General features: G+C 42.1%; 1 protein-coding gene across 2 annotated transcripts in view; it reads left to right on the top strand.

Moving 5' to 3' along the window:
* Positions 1-11,656, top strand: part of LOC140428443 (sodium/potassium-transporting ATPase subunit beta-1-interacting protein 3-like) — a 379,078-nt gene extending 367,422 nt beyond the window's left edge. Inside the window, exons 6-7 of one of the 2 annotated variants that reach the window (XM_072514899.1) lie at positions 1,447-1,531; positions 3,478-11,656. In XM_072514899.1, coding sequence (XP_072371000.1) covers positions 1,447-1,531; positions 3,478-3,487 — 95 coding nt within the window. In that variant the 3' untranslated portion in view covers positions 3,488-11,656. The remainder of the gene's footprint in view (positions 1-1,446; positions 1,532-3,477) is intronic. The other variant, XM_072514900.1, reaches the window with a different exon arrangement.
* Positions 11,657-12,764: the final 1,108 nt, after the last annotated feature.

Below are 12,764 nucleotides of genomic sequence, written 5' to 3'. Positions count from 1 at the left end.
GCTGTTGTGTATGGTGCTCATGAGCCTCTTCATCTAACCCCATCAGCATATCCTTCTATTCATTTCTCCCTCTCGTGCTTATCTAGCTTCCCCTTCTACGCATCAATGTTATTCACCTCCAAATGCGCAAATGTCATTTATGGACCTTAGTTTTGGTCTTGCCCACAAGTGAAGAAAATCCCTCTCAGCAAACCATTCCATTCTCTTGAAAATCTCTGTCATATCACTCTGTCTTCCCCATGTGAAATATATGAAAGCGCCATAGTCCCTGAGGACCATCGGCTGCTCTCCTCTTTTGAGAGGGAGGTGACTGGTGGTGATTTAACCTGAGGTCACTACACCTTAGGCCTTCATGAATAATCTCAGCCAGTATGGGAAATGAACCCATGCTTGTTAGCATTGCTCCACATCACGAACCAGCTATCCAGCCAACTGAGCTAACCGACCCCCAATAGAGAAAAGTACCCCAGCCTGTTTAATCTTTCCTGGTAATCTCTGAGTTCTGGTGTCATTCTACACTTTGGGCACCAATGTACATAAGCCTTTTAGAAAAGCTTTCTTAATCTAAACTGATACGTACCTGGTATGGACAATGCCAGAATGATCCTCGTTATATCTTTGTAAGGGCTTTATGGGCACATATCTGGTAATGCTAATTCTATAAGGGAGAATCCTAAATTATTAATAAAAAGGCCACAAACTCAAGGCTGCCCTTTACCTTTCCTTCCCCAATTGTATTAGATCTGGTTGCACTCCTGAAAAGATCTTAAACAGTTTTGAATAATGACTTCAAACAACAAACAAAAAGTGTATTTGTCTAAATGCTGCTGAATTAATGAGTTGTAATACCTTGGGTTAGAAATCATGAAGGCTAAGAGAATAGCCTAGCCTGAGCTTCAGCTATGCGTGTTAAGTCAGCACTCTCACACCTTCAATCTGTCATTACAGGGAATTGAGTTAGAAGAAATGTCAAGTCTGGTATTCAAACACAGTCCTTGGTAGTGTTTAACACTACATGGAGCTACAGGTTATATTTAAATCCTTAAAATGGCAGTTCCAGTCAAATAGAAGGAAGTGGGGTATTATAAGGTAAACCCTATCACGTGTAGAGGTTCTCCAACACATTATATTGTTGACAGCATTTAGTTGCCTATTTGAGAGTGCAGCAGTGATGTACTGCAGATTTTAAATGATGCTTCAGTGGAGCAGAAAACTTTCCGTCCCACTACTTTCCACTTGAAACAATACCTCCTCAAATTTGTTACTGAAAGTGTGATTTTATCTGCATACTTTTGTGTCCCAGCCTTTTTCTGTTTTCATTTTAAATTTATCTCAATTAGTTTGTTGTATTCTTTTAGTTAAAATTGCTGTTTGGTTGCTTTGCTTTAACCATGGAAAAATGTTCTTCATACATATTATTTATTTACGATTATGTTGTGATTGCAGTTGATTTTATAGGTGGATTTGATTCATTCTCCGTCTACCATGTGCCTCAGAAACCCTCTCATGTACTATTAAAGCCAGTTTATCTGTAAGTAATTATCTCCTGTCACCGTAATGGATTTTTGTACTAGCAACACACAACACCGCTAACCTGTCTATTTTCCATTTTAGCAATCCTGTCTGAATAATGCCACAACACTCTTGTAGGGGACACTGGTACTGGTTGGGCACAAGACAGAAGCTTGACAGAATTCACTGGGGATGACTTTACAATCTCCCCACGACCACAGCGTGCCTCACTGGCTTGCAGTCCCATTTGCCTTGCCAGTGTATGAGGTTCTCCTGGAATCATGGGTCCCCCACCACCAACTCTGCCATCTCATCTAGCATTTAACAACATAACATTTAAATCCACACCTAACGGTGAGAATCAACAAAGAAATTATTTCAGTGTTTTAATAAAAAATCCTTTTTAACAGCCATTCTCAATCAGAGAGACTACATAACTTTAGTTGACTGCCTTGCCATTACCATAACACAGAGCGGAATTATTTTGTGACCTGTCGTTCCTGAAGCACTTCATGCTGGAAATCCATTGTAGTGGGCAATACCTGAGTCAATGCTTAGATCCTTCATTATGGCAAAACCCAAAATGCTAATCAAAATATTCACTTTAAAATTGAATAAATGTGAGGACCAATGTTCAGTAAAGGAGAAGAACCGATTATTTCCGAAGAAAAAATATTTCTTCCACAGAACTGGGTTTGTACATTCGCTCAAATCCTGAATTTCCGTGATGAGTTAACTTGTACTATAAAAGCGACTTGTAGCATTATGTTTGGGATCATTGAAGGAGACTGCAGCATTTTTCCTAATTCTGTGCTTGCCTGTGTTCCAAAGGGATTGCAGGAAACACACTCTGCAGGATATTTTGATGCTATTTATAGTTCATCTCCATCCTGTCTGTGTTCTTTCATTTGCAAGGTTAAGTACCGATATGATAGCTACTAGTCAAGCTGAATGAAACTACCTGATTCAGCATTTAGTGTTGAAAATGAAATCATTATTAATGGGAGATGTCCTGTGAATTCCAATGTGTAGGCCCCTATCAGCAATAGGAATCCAGGAGTAGGAAAGAAACCTGTCACATTAGAAGTTAAATATTGTTTTGAATCTGGTAACGTAGCAGGGCATATACTAAAGCTCCAGCCTTATAAACAGCAAATCCTGAGTCCAAGTTCCCAGGCTGACTTTTACTATTGTTTATTCATCCCTCAGTCGTTTACTAGACAGTGGATTTTATTAGTTATTAGCTAGACCACTGGATAGAATAGTCCACTACTGGAAGTAATATCTTGGGAAAAGGGGAAAGCTTTCTGTTAGATGATTACAGTGGTGCAATAGCCCATGACCCACATTACTGGAACCTAAAGAAAGCTGCATAATGATAAGTCTGCTCTCTGGGGATTACACATGATCTGGGGTTTTATTTTCATTTACTTCACTTTTGTTTTAAGTTCTAGTTTTTTTTCTTTGCATTTGAAGAAATTGTTCATAAAACTTTTTCTTCCACCAACAGGTTTTGTTTTCAGCTCATTTTTTATCCCCCTTCCTTCAGTGGAGCTTTTGACAACTTACTGGAGTATGCACAAGTTGTCCTTCAATACCTTACCCTTGGCCATTATTCATGTTAACCGTGACAGTGATGGTTGACAATCTATTTGTTTGTTGGGGGCTTCAAGGCCAAGTTTGATCCAACATTTAACTGACACCCATCCACTCACAATTGAGGTCAACAGATAACGAGTCTGAACAGGGAAAATCATCCCCTCCCTAACCCAGAAACGGCAAGTTCAATTTTAATATCCTCTTATCAGATTCAGAATCACATCTGCATCCTGCCTGTTATGGCTCATGTAGCCATTGGGTATAGCCACTGAGCTTTTGAGAAAACGGATTGTTTTAACGTCAGTAGAAAAGGCTTTACAATTGAGTCCAAAATATTTATGGACTGGTCTCTTATTTTCTCCACAGGTCTACATAAATGAAAGGGCTTCCCTACAACTGCCACTTCAGCTGAAGAGTATCATTGCAACATGAGAAGGAATTAACAAAATACCAGCTCACACGGTTCCAATCATCACCTTCTGAAACAACTAACTTCTTGCATACGCCATCAATTTACCGTAGTTTCTAACTAAAGAACTTTTTTTTTTCCGGACTGCAATAATTCATCTCGTATTCATGCAGGTAGAAAGAAGAGTTGCTCATCGGGGGGGGAGAGATGCGGGCATTAGAGCATTGACTCTGTTGGAGCAATAACTAGAATTGGTTTGCCCAGTTATAGGCGCACAGGAAAGATGCCCATTTTAGTCATGTCAATCTATACTCTGAAAATACAGCAAATAGACTTTGGGTTCTGAAGAAGCATGATGCTACGACTTTTATCTGTGAAATGGTTTTCCACCAGAGGGGTTGTTCGTTTTCTGGAGCAGAGAAGCAGTACAACTTCCAACTCAATCAATGTACCATGCTGTTAAGCAAAATATGACATCTGTGTTGTGACAGAAAAAAATTTGTTCGAGGAACAATAGTTATCCAAATATCAGTGAATATTTATTGTTTGTATGATTGGTCCATTGTCCACTATTTTTTATTGTGAAGTGTTTTCCCTGTGACACTACTAATTCCTAATTTCTTGTCACTCTTGCAAGGGTCGTTCCATGAACAGGAAAGTTCCTATTATGTTAAAAGGGTTTTTTGGTGGATCATTGAGAGTATTGAGTACGATCATTTGAGCTCAGATCTGCAGCACCTTTATTCACACATAGCTTGTTACGAAGTGCAGAAACTGCACCATGCGAATTTTCTTACGGCTGTTAAGGCCAGATGAGATCTGTATATTCAAGACAGCTCTGTAGCAAATGGCAAGGAGATATTGATATGTGAAGGGAGAATTTTCACTCGGACAAATGGGATTAGGATAGCAGCTGATTTTCTTTTACGTAATGGAGATTAGTGGATTTTCCCATTCCATGGTAACTGGATAACTGTGTGAAGATGGTTTTAAAAAAAGTCATATACTGACTGGCGGTTAATGCATAATTTTGATTCTCTGACCCCCATCTTGGTAGCGACTCAATTCCACAGCACTGCTAGTTGGAACAGTGCAATATGCTTAAGTGATATCTTTTAAACATCGGAAAAGGTGTAAAATGCTGTCAGAATAAGGTAAAAGTCTTTAAAATGTGATACAAAGAAGAATACACCATCCCAGCACATTCTTCTCCTGAAAGGAATACTTGATTCAACTTATATCTAGGCTGCTGATGAGTCATTTCACATCCAGCCAGATGTATCACAACTACGAATGTACGAATATATACATTTTTCAAGAAAGATGCACTACAAGTTTCAAAACACTTTTTATTTTTCCATATTTTGAATGCCATTCGTAAGAGTGGGAGGGCTGGTAAACAACAGGGGTATTGTGCTAAATTATAAATTTTGCACAAAGCATTACAACTCGCATTAGGGTTTAGTTTGTAGCAGCATGTTTTGTTACAGTGCATTGGAAGAAGTGACAGGGTGCAACTGCCCTGAGCTTTTTGTTTATGTGAAGAAGGTTTTGATTGATGGTCGTATCCAGTTCTCTACTGTTCTGTGATGTCTGTACTATGAAAAATGATTGTCCCAGGCCTAGTGTATGTACAACTGCGATCATCACGTTTTGCAATTCCTCAGTAAAAGAGGAAAGGTTGTCGGTGGGGTGAAGGATGAAGGAGCATATTTTAAGGTACAGGCAAAGTATTGAATTTGAGCCTTTTACATTTAAGCTATTTTTTGTAGAACACTGCCCTCTTCTGTGCAAGAAAAATCTAGAACTGGAGGCTTCATAATCCTGCGTTTTACGCTTCAATGAAAACTTTGCGTAGAATGCTTGCTTCCCATATACTGTCCAGACTTGTCAGTTGCTATGACACAAGCAAATGGCTGTCTGACAGAAAATCATTACTGCTCGAGTTATTAATAGAGGCAGGTCAATAGCAGTGGCATCAGCTATATGTCTGCAGAATGTGCTATCAAGGACAGATCAAAATACCCCAAGCATAAATAACAGCAATTCCTGATCAGTCAACTGTAGCTGTGTACAGTACAAACCTTGAGTAAAATAACAAACAACAATTGAACATCCTCGTCTGACGGTAAGAAAAGGTAAAAGTTTCAGTAAAACACATTTAATCAAGGTCAGACCGTCTAATTTGTTAACGGTTTTCCTGACAATTCTAGTTCCTGCAATCTTTACATTTAAGTTCCTCTTTTATTGACAGACATTTTAATAATACAATTGTTCTTCCAAAAAATTAATTGATTTAGACATAAATAAAAAGGAAGTTATGATCAAAGGATATGAGGATAAACTGCACTGGGCTTACTATAAGGTGGTTTGGAACAGTGCAGAACTCAGTATTCTGCGGGTCCACCTTGGGCGCCTTTTCAATATGGCACCCGGACACTACGGCAGACTATGCCATACAGGCCTGCCCCGCCACTGAATATGTCATATTTATTTCAATTTTATAAATGCAGCAACCAGCCTCCACCCCCCCTCTACAAACACCCACTTTAAAACTAAAATTTAAAAGCATACTGCCGCCATTTAATTATTTGGTTGATTTTACACAGTACCTTCTATATTAAATCATTTTGGAGCACGAAGCTGGAAACTTTAGGGATGCAGACGCAATATTGGCCCTGGAACTGGCAGGATCAAGCCTGAGCGCTAGGCAAAAGTACGAATTAACGGTCAGGTGGAAATCTCCCATCTTGAGACTTAAGGGTGGGATTTACCAACTTCCCTGCCACGTGTAGTATGGCGGCAGAGGTGACCCGCCAATGGGATCTACCGACCCCGCGATTTTCAACGGGATTTACCCAGTGACAGAACCCGTCGTCGCCGGGAAACCCGGGTTCTGGCTTGGGACTGGCATTTCCTGCCAATGTGAATAGCTGTCCATAGTGCGGTGGTGTGGGTGGGAATGTGTAGTATTTCCCACCAAATCTTCCAGCCCTGACCTCATTAATCATGCACCCAGGTGTTTTACGCTGTATTTAGTGGTGGGGCAGGCCTGGGTGACAGGTGGTCTGCCGTAATGTTCAACATCACTCACCCACTATTGTTGAAAGAAGGCGGACAGCCTGAAAATGAAGATAGATCGCTGGGAGCACTCAGACCAGAAAGTGGCCCTCATGAGAATGAAGATGGATCTCCAGGAACATTCTGTGGCTGGAAGATGGACCCCCTTCAGGACACGGAATCTGGAAGGCCCATCTGCAGGTGCACCCCGACTCATTGCTGTGGTGTTCCAGGGCCCAGAGTTGCGGGCAGCCTCCATCATGAACTCAGCCCAGGCATTGTTCAGCTGAACGACATCTGCATGTCACGTTGTACGAATGTGTTTCATGCTTCTGTGTTTTCCTGCTGACATCGCGGATTATCTAGCTTGGTGGGGGGGGGGGGGGGGTTCGGGCCTTCATCTGCATCCCGTTAACGGAATGCAAATGAGGTTTACACCAGCCTTTGGCAGGTTATCTGACCCCGACATGGTAGGCATCAGCGCAAATTCCGCTATAAATTCACACCAGCATGAAACCGAATTCTGGCCTCCCCTCATACTCTCTCCCACACCCGCCACCGAACCCACCAGCGACGGATTGGGAGAATTCTGCCTATGGTTGCACCTTAAACACAATCTTGAGATATGGGCCCTCTGGATCATGTTATAAGTTTGGAACAATTTCATAGAATCACTACAGTGCACAAGAAGGCCACTCGGCCCATTTGCACCGACCCTCTGAAAGAGCACCCTACTTAGGCTCATGCTCCTACCCCATTCATAAGACGATAAGACCTAGGAGCAGAATTAGGTCATTCGGCCCATCGAATCTGCTCCGCCATTCAATCATTCTCATCCCCATTCTTCTGCTTTCTACCATAACCCCTGATCCTCCTATTAATCGAGAACCTATCTATCGCTGTCTCAAAGACACTCAGTTGTTTGATCTCCACAGCCTTCTGTGGCAAAGAGTTCCACAGATTCACCACCCTCTGGCTGAAGAAATTCCTCCTCATCTCTGTTTTAAAGGATCACCCCGTCAGTCTGAGGCTGTGCCCTCTGGCTCTAGTTTTTCCTACTTGTAGAAACATCCTCTCCACGTCCACTCTATCCAGGCCTCTCAGTATCCTGTAAGTTTCAATAAGATCTCCCCTCATCCTTCTAAACTCCAACGAGTACAGATCCGGAGTCCTCAACCGCTCCGCATATGATAAACTCTTCATTCCAGGGATCATTCTTGTGAATCTCCTCTGGACTCTTTCCAAGGCCAGCACATCCTTCCTTAGATACGGGGCCCAAAACTGCTCATAATACTCCAAATGGGGTCTGACCAGAGCTTTATACAGCCTCCGAAGTACATCCGTGGTCTTGTATTCTAGACCTCTCGACATGAATGCTAACATTGCCCGGCAGCCTTCCTAACTGCTGACTGAACCTGCACATTAACCGTATGAGGATCTTGAACTAGGATTCCTAAGTCCCTTTGTGCTTCTGATTTCCTATGCCTTTTTCCATTTAGAAAATAGTCTATGTCTCCATCCTTCCTACCAATTGTATTCCATCTGCCCCACTCTCTTTGTCCGAATCCTTCTGCAGCCCCACTGCTTCCTCAATACTACCTGTAACTCTGCGTATCATCTGCAAACTTAGTAACAGTGCCCTCAGTTCCTTCTTCCAGATCGTTAACATATATTGTGAAAAGTTATGGTCCCAACATTGACCCCTGAGGCACACCACTAGTCACCGGCTGCCATCCTGAAAAAGGCCCCTTTATCCCCACTCTCTGCCTTCTGCCAGTCAACAAATCCTCTAGCCATCTTACCCTGAACACCATGGGCTCTTAACTTATTTAACAGCCTCCTATACAGCAGCCTGTCAAAGGCCTTCTAGAAATCTAAATAGATCATGTGCACTGGTTCTTCTTTGTCTAACTTCCTTGTTGCCTCCTCAAAGAATTCTAACACATTTGTCAGACATGACCTCCCTTTGTTGAAGCCACGCTGACTCAGTCCTATTTAATCATGCTCTCCCAAGTACTCTGCGAACTCATCTTTAATAATGGACTCTAAAATCTTACTGAAGCCGGGCTAACTGGCTATACTTTCCTGTCTTCTGCCTCCCTTCCTTTTTAAACAGTGGTGTTACATTAGCCATTTTCCTGTCCTCTGGGACCTTCCCTGCCTCCAGTGATTCCTGAAAAATCACCACTAATATCTCCACAATCTCCTCAGCTATCTTTAGAACTCTGGGGTGTAGTCCATCCGCCCCTTGTGATTTATCCAGACCTTTCAGTTTCCCCAGAACGTTCTCCTTAGTGATGGCCACTACACTCACATCTGCCCCCTGATTCTCCTGGAGCTCTGGCATCCCATTAGTGTCTTCCACCACGAAGACTGATGCAAGGTAACTATTCAGTTGCTCTGCCATTTCTTTGTTTCCAATTACTACTTCTCAAGCCGCATTTTCCAGTGGTCCAATGTCTATTCTTGCCTCTCTTTTACCTTTTATATATTGAAAAAACTTCTTTTCTATTACTAGCTAGCTTACACTCATGTTTCATCTTCTCCCCCCTTATTGCTTTTTTAGTTGTACTCTGGCTTCCCTCACCACCTTGAATGCCTTTTCTTTTGCTTTTATCCTCTCCTTGACTTCTCTCTTCAGCCATGGATGCCTTGTCCTCCCCTTAGCATGTTTCCTCCTCCTTGGGATGAATTTCTGTTGTGCCTCCCGAATAACCCCCCAAAATTCCTGCCATTGCTGTTCCAATGTCTTCCCGGCTAGGCTCCCCTTCCAATTAACTCTGGCCAGCTCCTCCCTCATGTTGTTGTAGTTATCTTTAATCAATTGTAATAGTGTTACATCTGATTCCAGCTTCTCCCTCTCAAACTGCAGGGTATATTCCATCATATTGTGGCCACTGCCCCCCAGGGTTCCTTCATCTTAAGTTCCCTAATCAAATCTGCCTCATTACACTCACCAGATCTAGAATTGCCTAAGTCCCTAGCGGGCTCTGTCACAAGCTGATCCAAAAAAACATCTCATAGACATTCCACAAATTCCTTTTTTTGAGATCCACTATCAACCTGATTTTCATTTTTATCCCCATTACACAATAACCCCACCTGACCCTTTGGACACGAAGGAGCAATTTAGCATGGCCAATCCACCTAACCTGCAAGTCTTTGGACTGTGGGAGGAAACCAGAGCACCCGGAGGAAACATACGCTGACACGGGAGAACCATACAAACCGAAGGCTGGATGGAATTAAACTTAGGTCCGTGGCACTGTGAGGCAGCAGTGCTAACCACTGTGCCACCGTGCCGCCCCACTTCATCTAAGATATTCAGCACACCAGCAGTGGAATAACCATGTAGTTGAGACAAATAAGACTAGTGATGTGAATAAAAGATAATAGCAAATATTCATCAGATATATGCAAACTTGGGTATGTGTGAGCAAGCTTGCATTTCATTCAACTTAACTGTGCATTTTTAACTATGAAGTATATCAAACAGGTCAATTAGGACACAAAGCTAAAGAAAAAATAGAGCTGAAATGGAAATAGCTTGGTTCCTAGCAATGTGTAGACAATGGTGTTAACATTGTGTGATAATAAGCAAGTTTAATTTAGTAAATATGGAACCCAATTCTTCCAGTTATACATGTTCTGATGATATGCTTCTGTCCACTTGTTCATTGCAAGTGTTGAACCAAATTAAGGGCAAATGTTCTGTTAAATAGCTGGTAGAGGAATGTTACATGAGCAAGTTAAATATTTGCTCGTATTGTTGGTAATATATTATTCGACATAAACTCATTGGAACAGAAAAGACTAAATTAGTTAAAGGGGCTGAATAGTCTTTTGAAAACATTTGTCCTTCATGCAGCATGTGTATTGTAATTTTGAAGTGATGAGAAGCATTGTTGTGTACTCCTGTCACTCACCCCAGGCTTCATCTTGAATATTAGCTCCATGATTGGCAGGCCAGTGACAGGAGCACATGGATGAAAATTATAACTACTATTGATCTGTGCTGCAAAAAAATCGAAACTGTATGAAAACAAATGGCATCAGCGATACTGACGAGAAGGCAGTAGTGCTCTTATCTCTCCACAGGAGAATCTAGTAATGAGGCATTGAAATTTTAAGGTGAATAGATGAATCAATTAAAAATAAAATACAATATTAATGTATTGGTAATTAAATTCTAGTTTCAGGAATCTTCTCAACACATTAGAAAGCGCTAAGGAGTTCCAGAACATAAAACTTACCTGATAACCATATGATCTGCACATGGGATTGGTCTTGATGTATTATTTTGATTGGGTGATTATCCTGTCACACAAGTGTGGGTATAAAGAGTCATAGAGCCATCTATGGCACAGATAACATGCAATCACACAATGTGATCTTTGTTGCAAGATTGCATCATGTAGGGCAGCACGGTGGCACAGTGGGTAGCACTGCTGCCTCACGGCGCCAAGGTCCCAGGTTCGATCCCGGCTCTGGGTCACTGTCCATGTGGAATTTGCACATTCTCCCCGTGTTGCGTGGGTTTTGCCCCCACAACCCAAAGATGTGCAAGGTAGGTGGATTGGCCACGTTAAATTGCCCCTTAATTGGAAAAATTGAATTGGGTACTCTAAATTTTAAAAAAAATGATTGCATCATGTAATATAATGTATAATACATAATCCTAAGTTCATATGAAGTGTGCAATGCAGCACTGTAGATTACATCATGCTGTTTATTCATTAGAATATGCCACTGTTAATTGAAGTCTTTATCACTTCCAATTTCTTTTTATGTTTTGATGTATTGAGTAATAAATACAAATTCTCTGTAGAAATGAATCATTTAACAAAACCTATGGTTATGATAGAATGCCAGATATGAAGATTTTTTGGGGGGCGGAGGGGGTGGGGAGAGGGGGCAGTGGGATGATCTTCCAAAGCATTTTATAATTCATCTGGAAAATGAAATGAACTGTAAGACTAATGTTTTGTGAAAATTCACAACTTTTTAATGTGTACTTGTCATTGTACAGCATTTGTAATTTTCTTCACATATATTAAACTTTGAAGTTGTTTTATATTCAAAGACCTTCATTTCTGTTTTCAAAATAGCAAATTCGCAGATCGCATAGATTAATTTTTGCTGAATGTTTTTGGGGGGATTATAAGTGTGGTAATTTGTACAATATTATTCTTGTCACAAAAACACTTTCTGTTGAACACAACGTCAGAATAAATATTAGTTTGACTGTTCTGGGGCATTTAGTCTTGAAGTGCATCTCTTGCAACTGAATAGCATTGGGCAATCTCTCCGCAAGTATGTTAAGTTCCAAAAGACGTGCTTGTTAGGTGAATTGGACATTCTGGGAAGATGGACGGGGGGTTCCAGGGCTGGCATCGGGCGGGGATTAGAAGAATGGGGGACCTGTTCATTGACGGGACATTTGCGAGCCTAGGGGCACTGGAGGAGAAGTTTGAGTTACCCCCGGGTAATGCATTTAGATATATGCAGTTGAGGGCTTTTGTGAGGCGACAGGTCAGGGAATTCCCGTTGCTCCCGGCACAAGAAATTGAAGACAGGGTGATCGCGGGTGTATAGGTTGGGGAGGGCAAGGTTTCGGCAATACACCAAGAGATGAAAGAAGAGGGTGAAGCGCTAGCAGAAGAGTTGAAGGGTAAATGGGAGGAGGAGCTGGGGGAGGAGATCGAGGAAGGTTTGTGGGCTGATGCCCTGGGTAGGGTTAATTCCTCCTCATGTGCCAGGTTCAGCCTGATACAATTTAAGGTGGTTCACAGAGCGCACTTGACGGGGGCGAGGTTGAGTAGGTTCTTTGGGGTAGAGGACAGATGTGGAAGGTGTTCAGGGAGTCCGGCGAACCATGTCCATATGTTTTGGTCATGCCCGGCACTGGAGGGGTTCTGGAGAGGAGTGGCGGGAGCAATATCTCAGGTGGTGAAAGTCCGGGCCAAGCCAAGCTGGGGGCTGGCAATATTTGGAGTAGTGGACAAGCCGGGAGTGCAGGAGGCGAAAGAGGCCGGCATTCTGGCCTTTGAGTCCCTAGTAGCCCGGCGAAGGATCTTGCTAATGTGGAAGGAGGCAAAGCCCCCTAGCCTGGAGGCCTGGATAAACAACATGGCTGGGTTCATAAAGCTGGAGAGGATTAAGTTTGCCTTGAGAGGGTCTGCGC

Source organism: Scyliorhinus torazame, chromosome 8 (genome assembly GCF_047496885.1).
Source record: "Scyliorhinus torazame isolate Kashiwa2021f chromosome 8, sScyTor2.1, whole genome shotgun sequence".
NCBI lineage: Eukaryota > Metazoa > Chordata > Chondrichthyes > Carcharhiniformes > Scyliorhinidae > Scyliorhinus > Scyliorhinus torazame.
The sequence above is the reverse complement of the archived record's forward strand: the minus strand, read 5'-3'. Positions and strand labels throughout refer to the sequence as shown.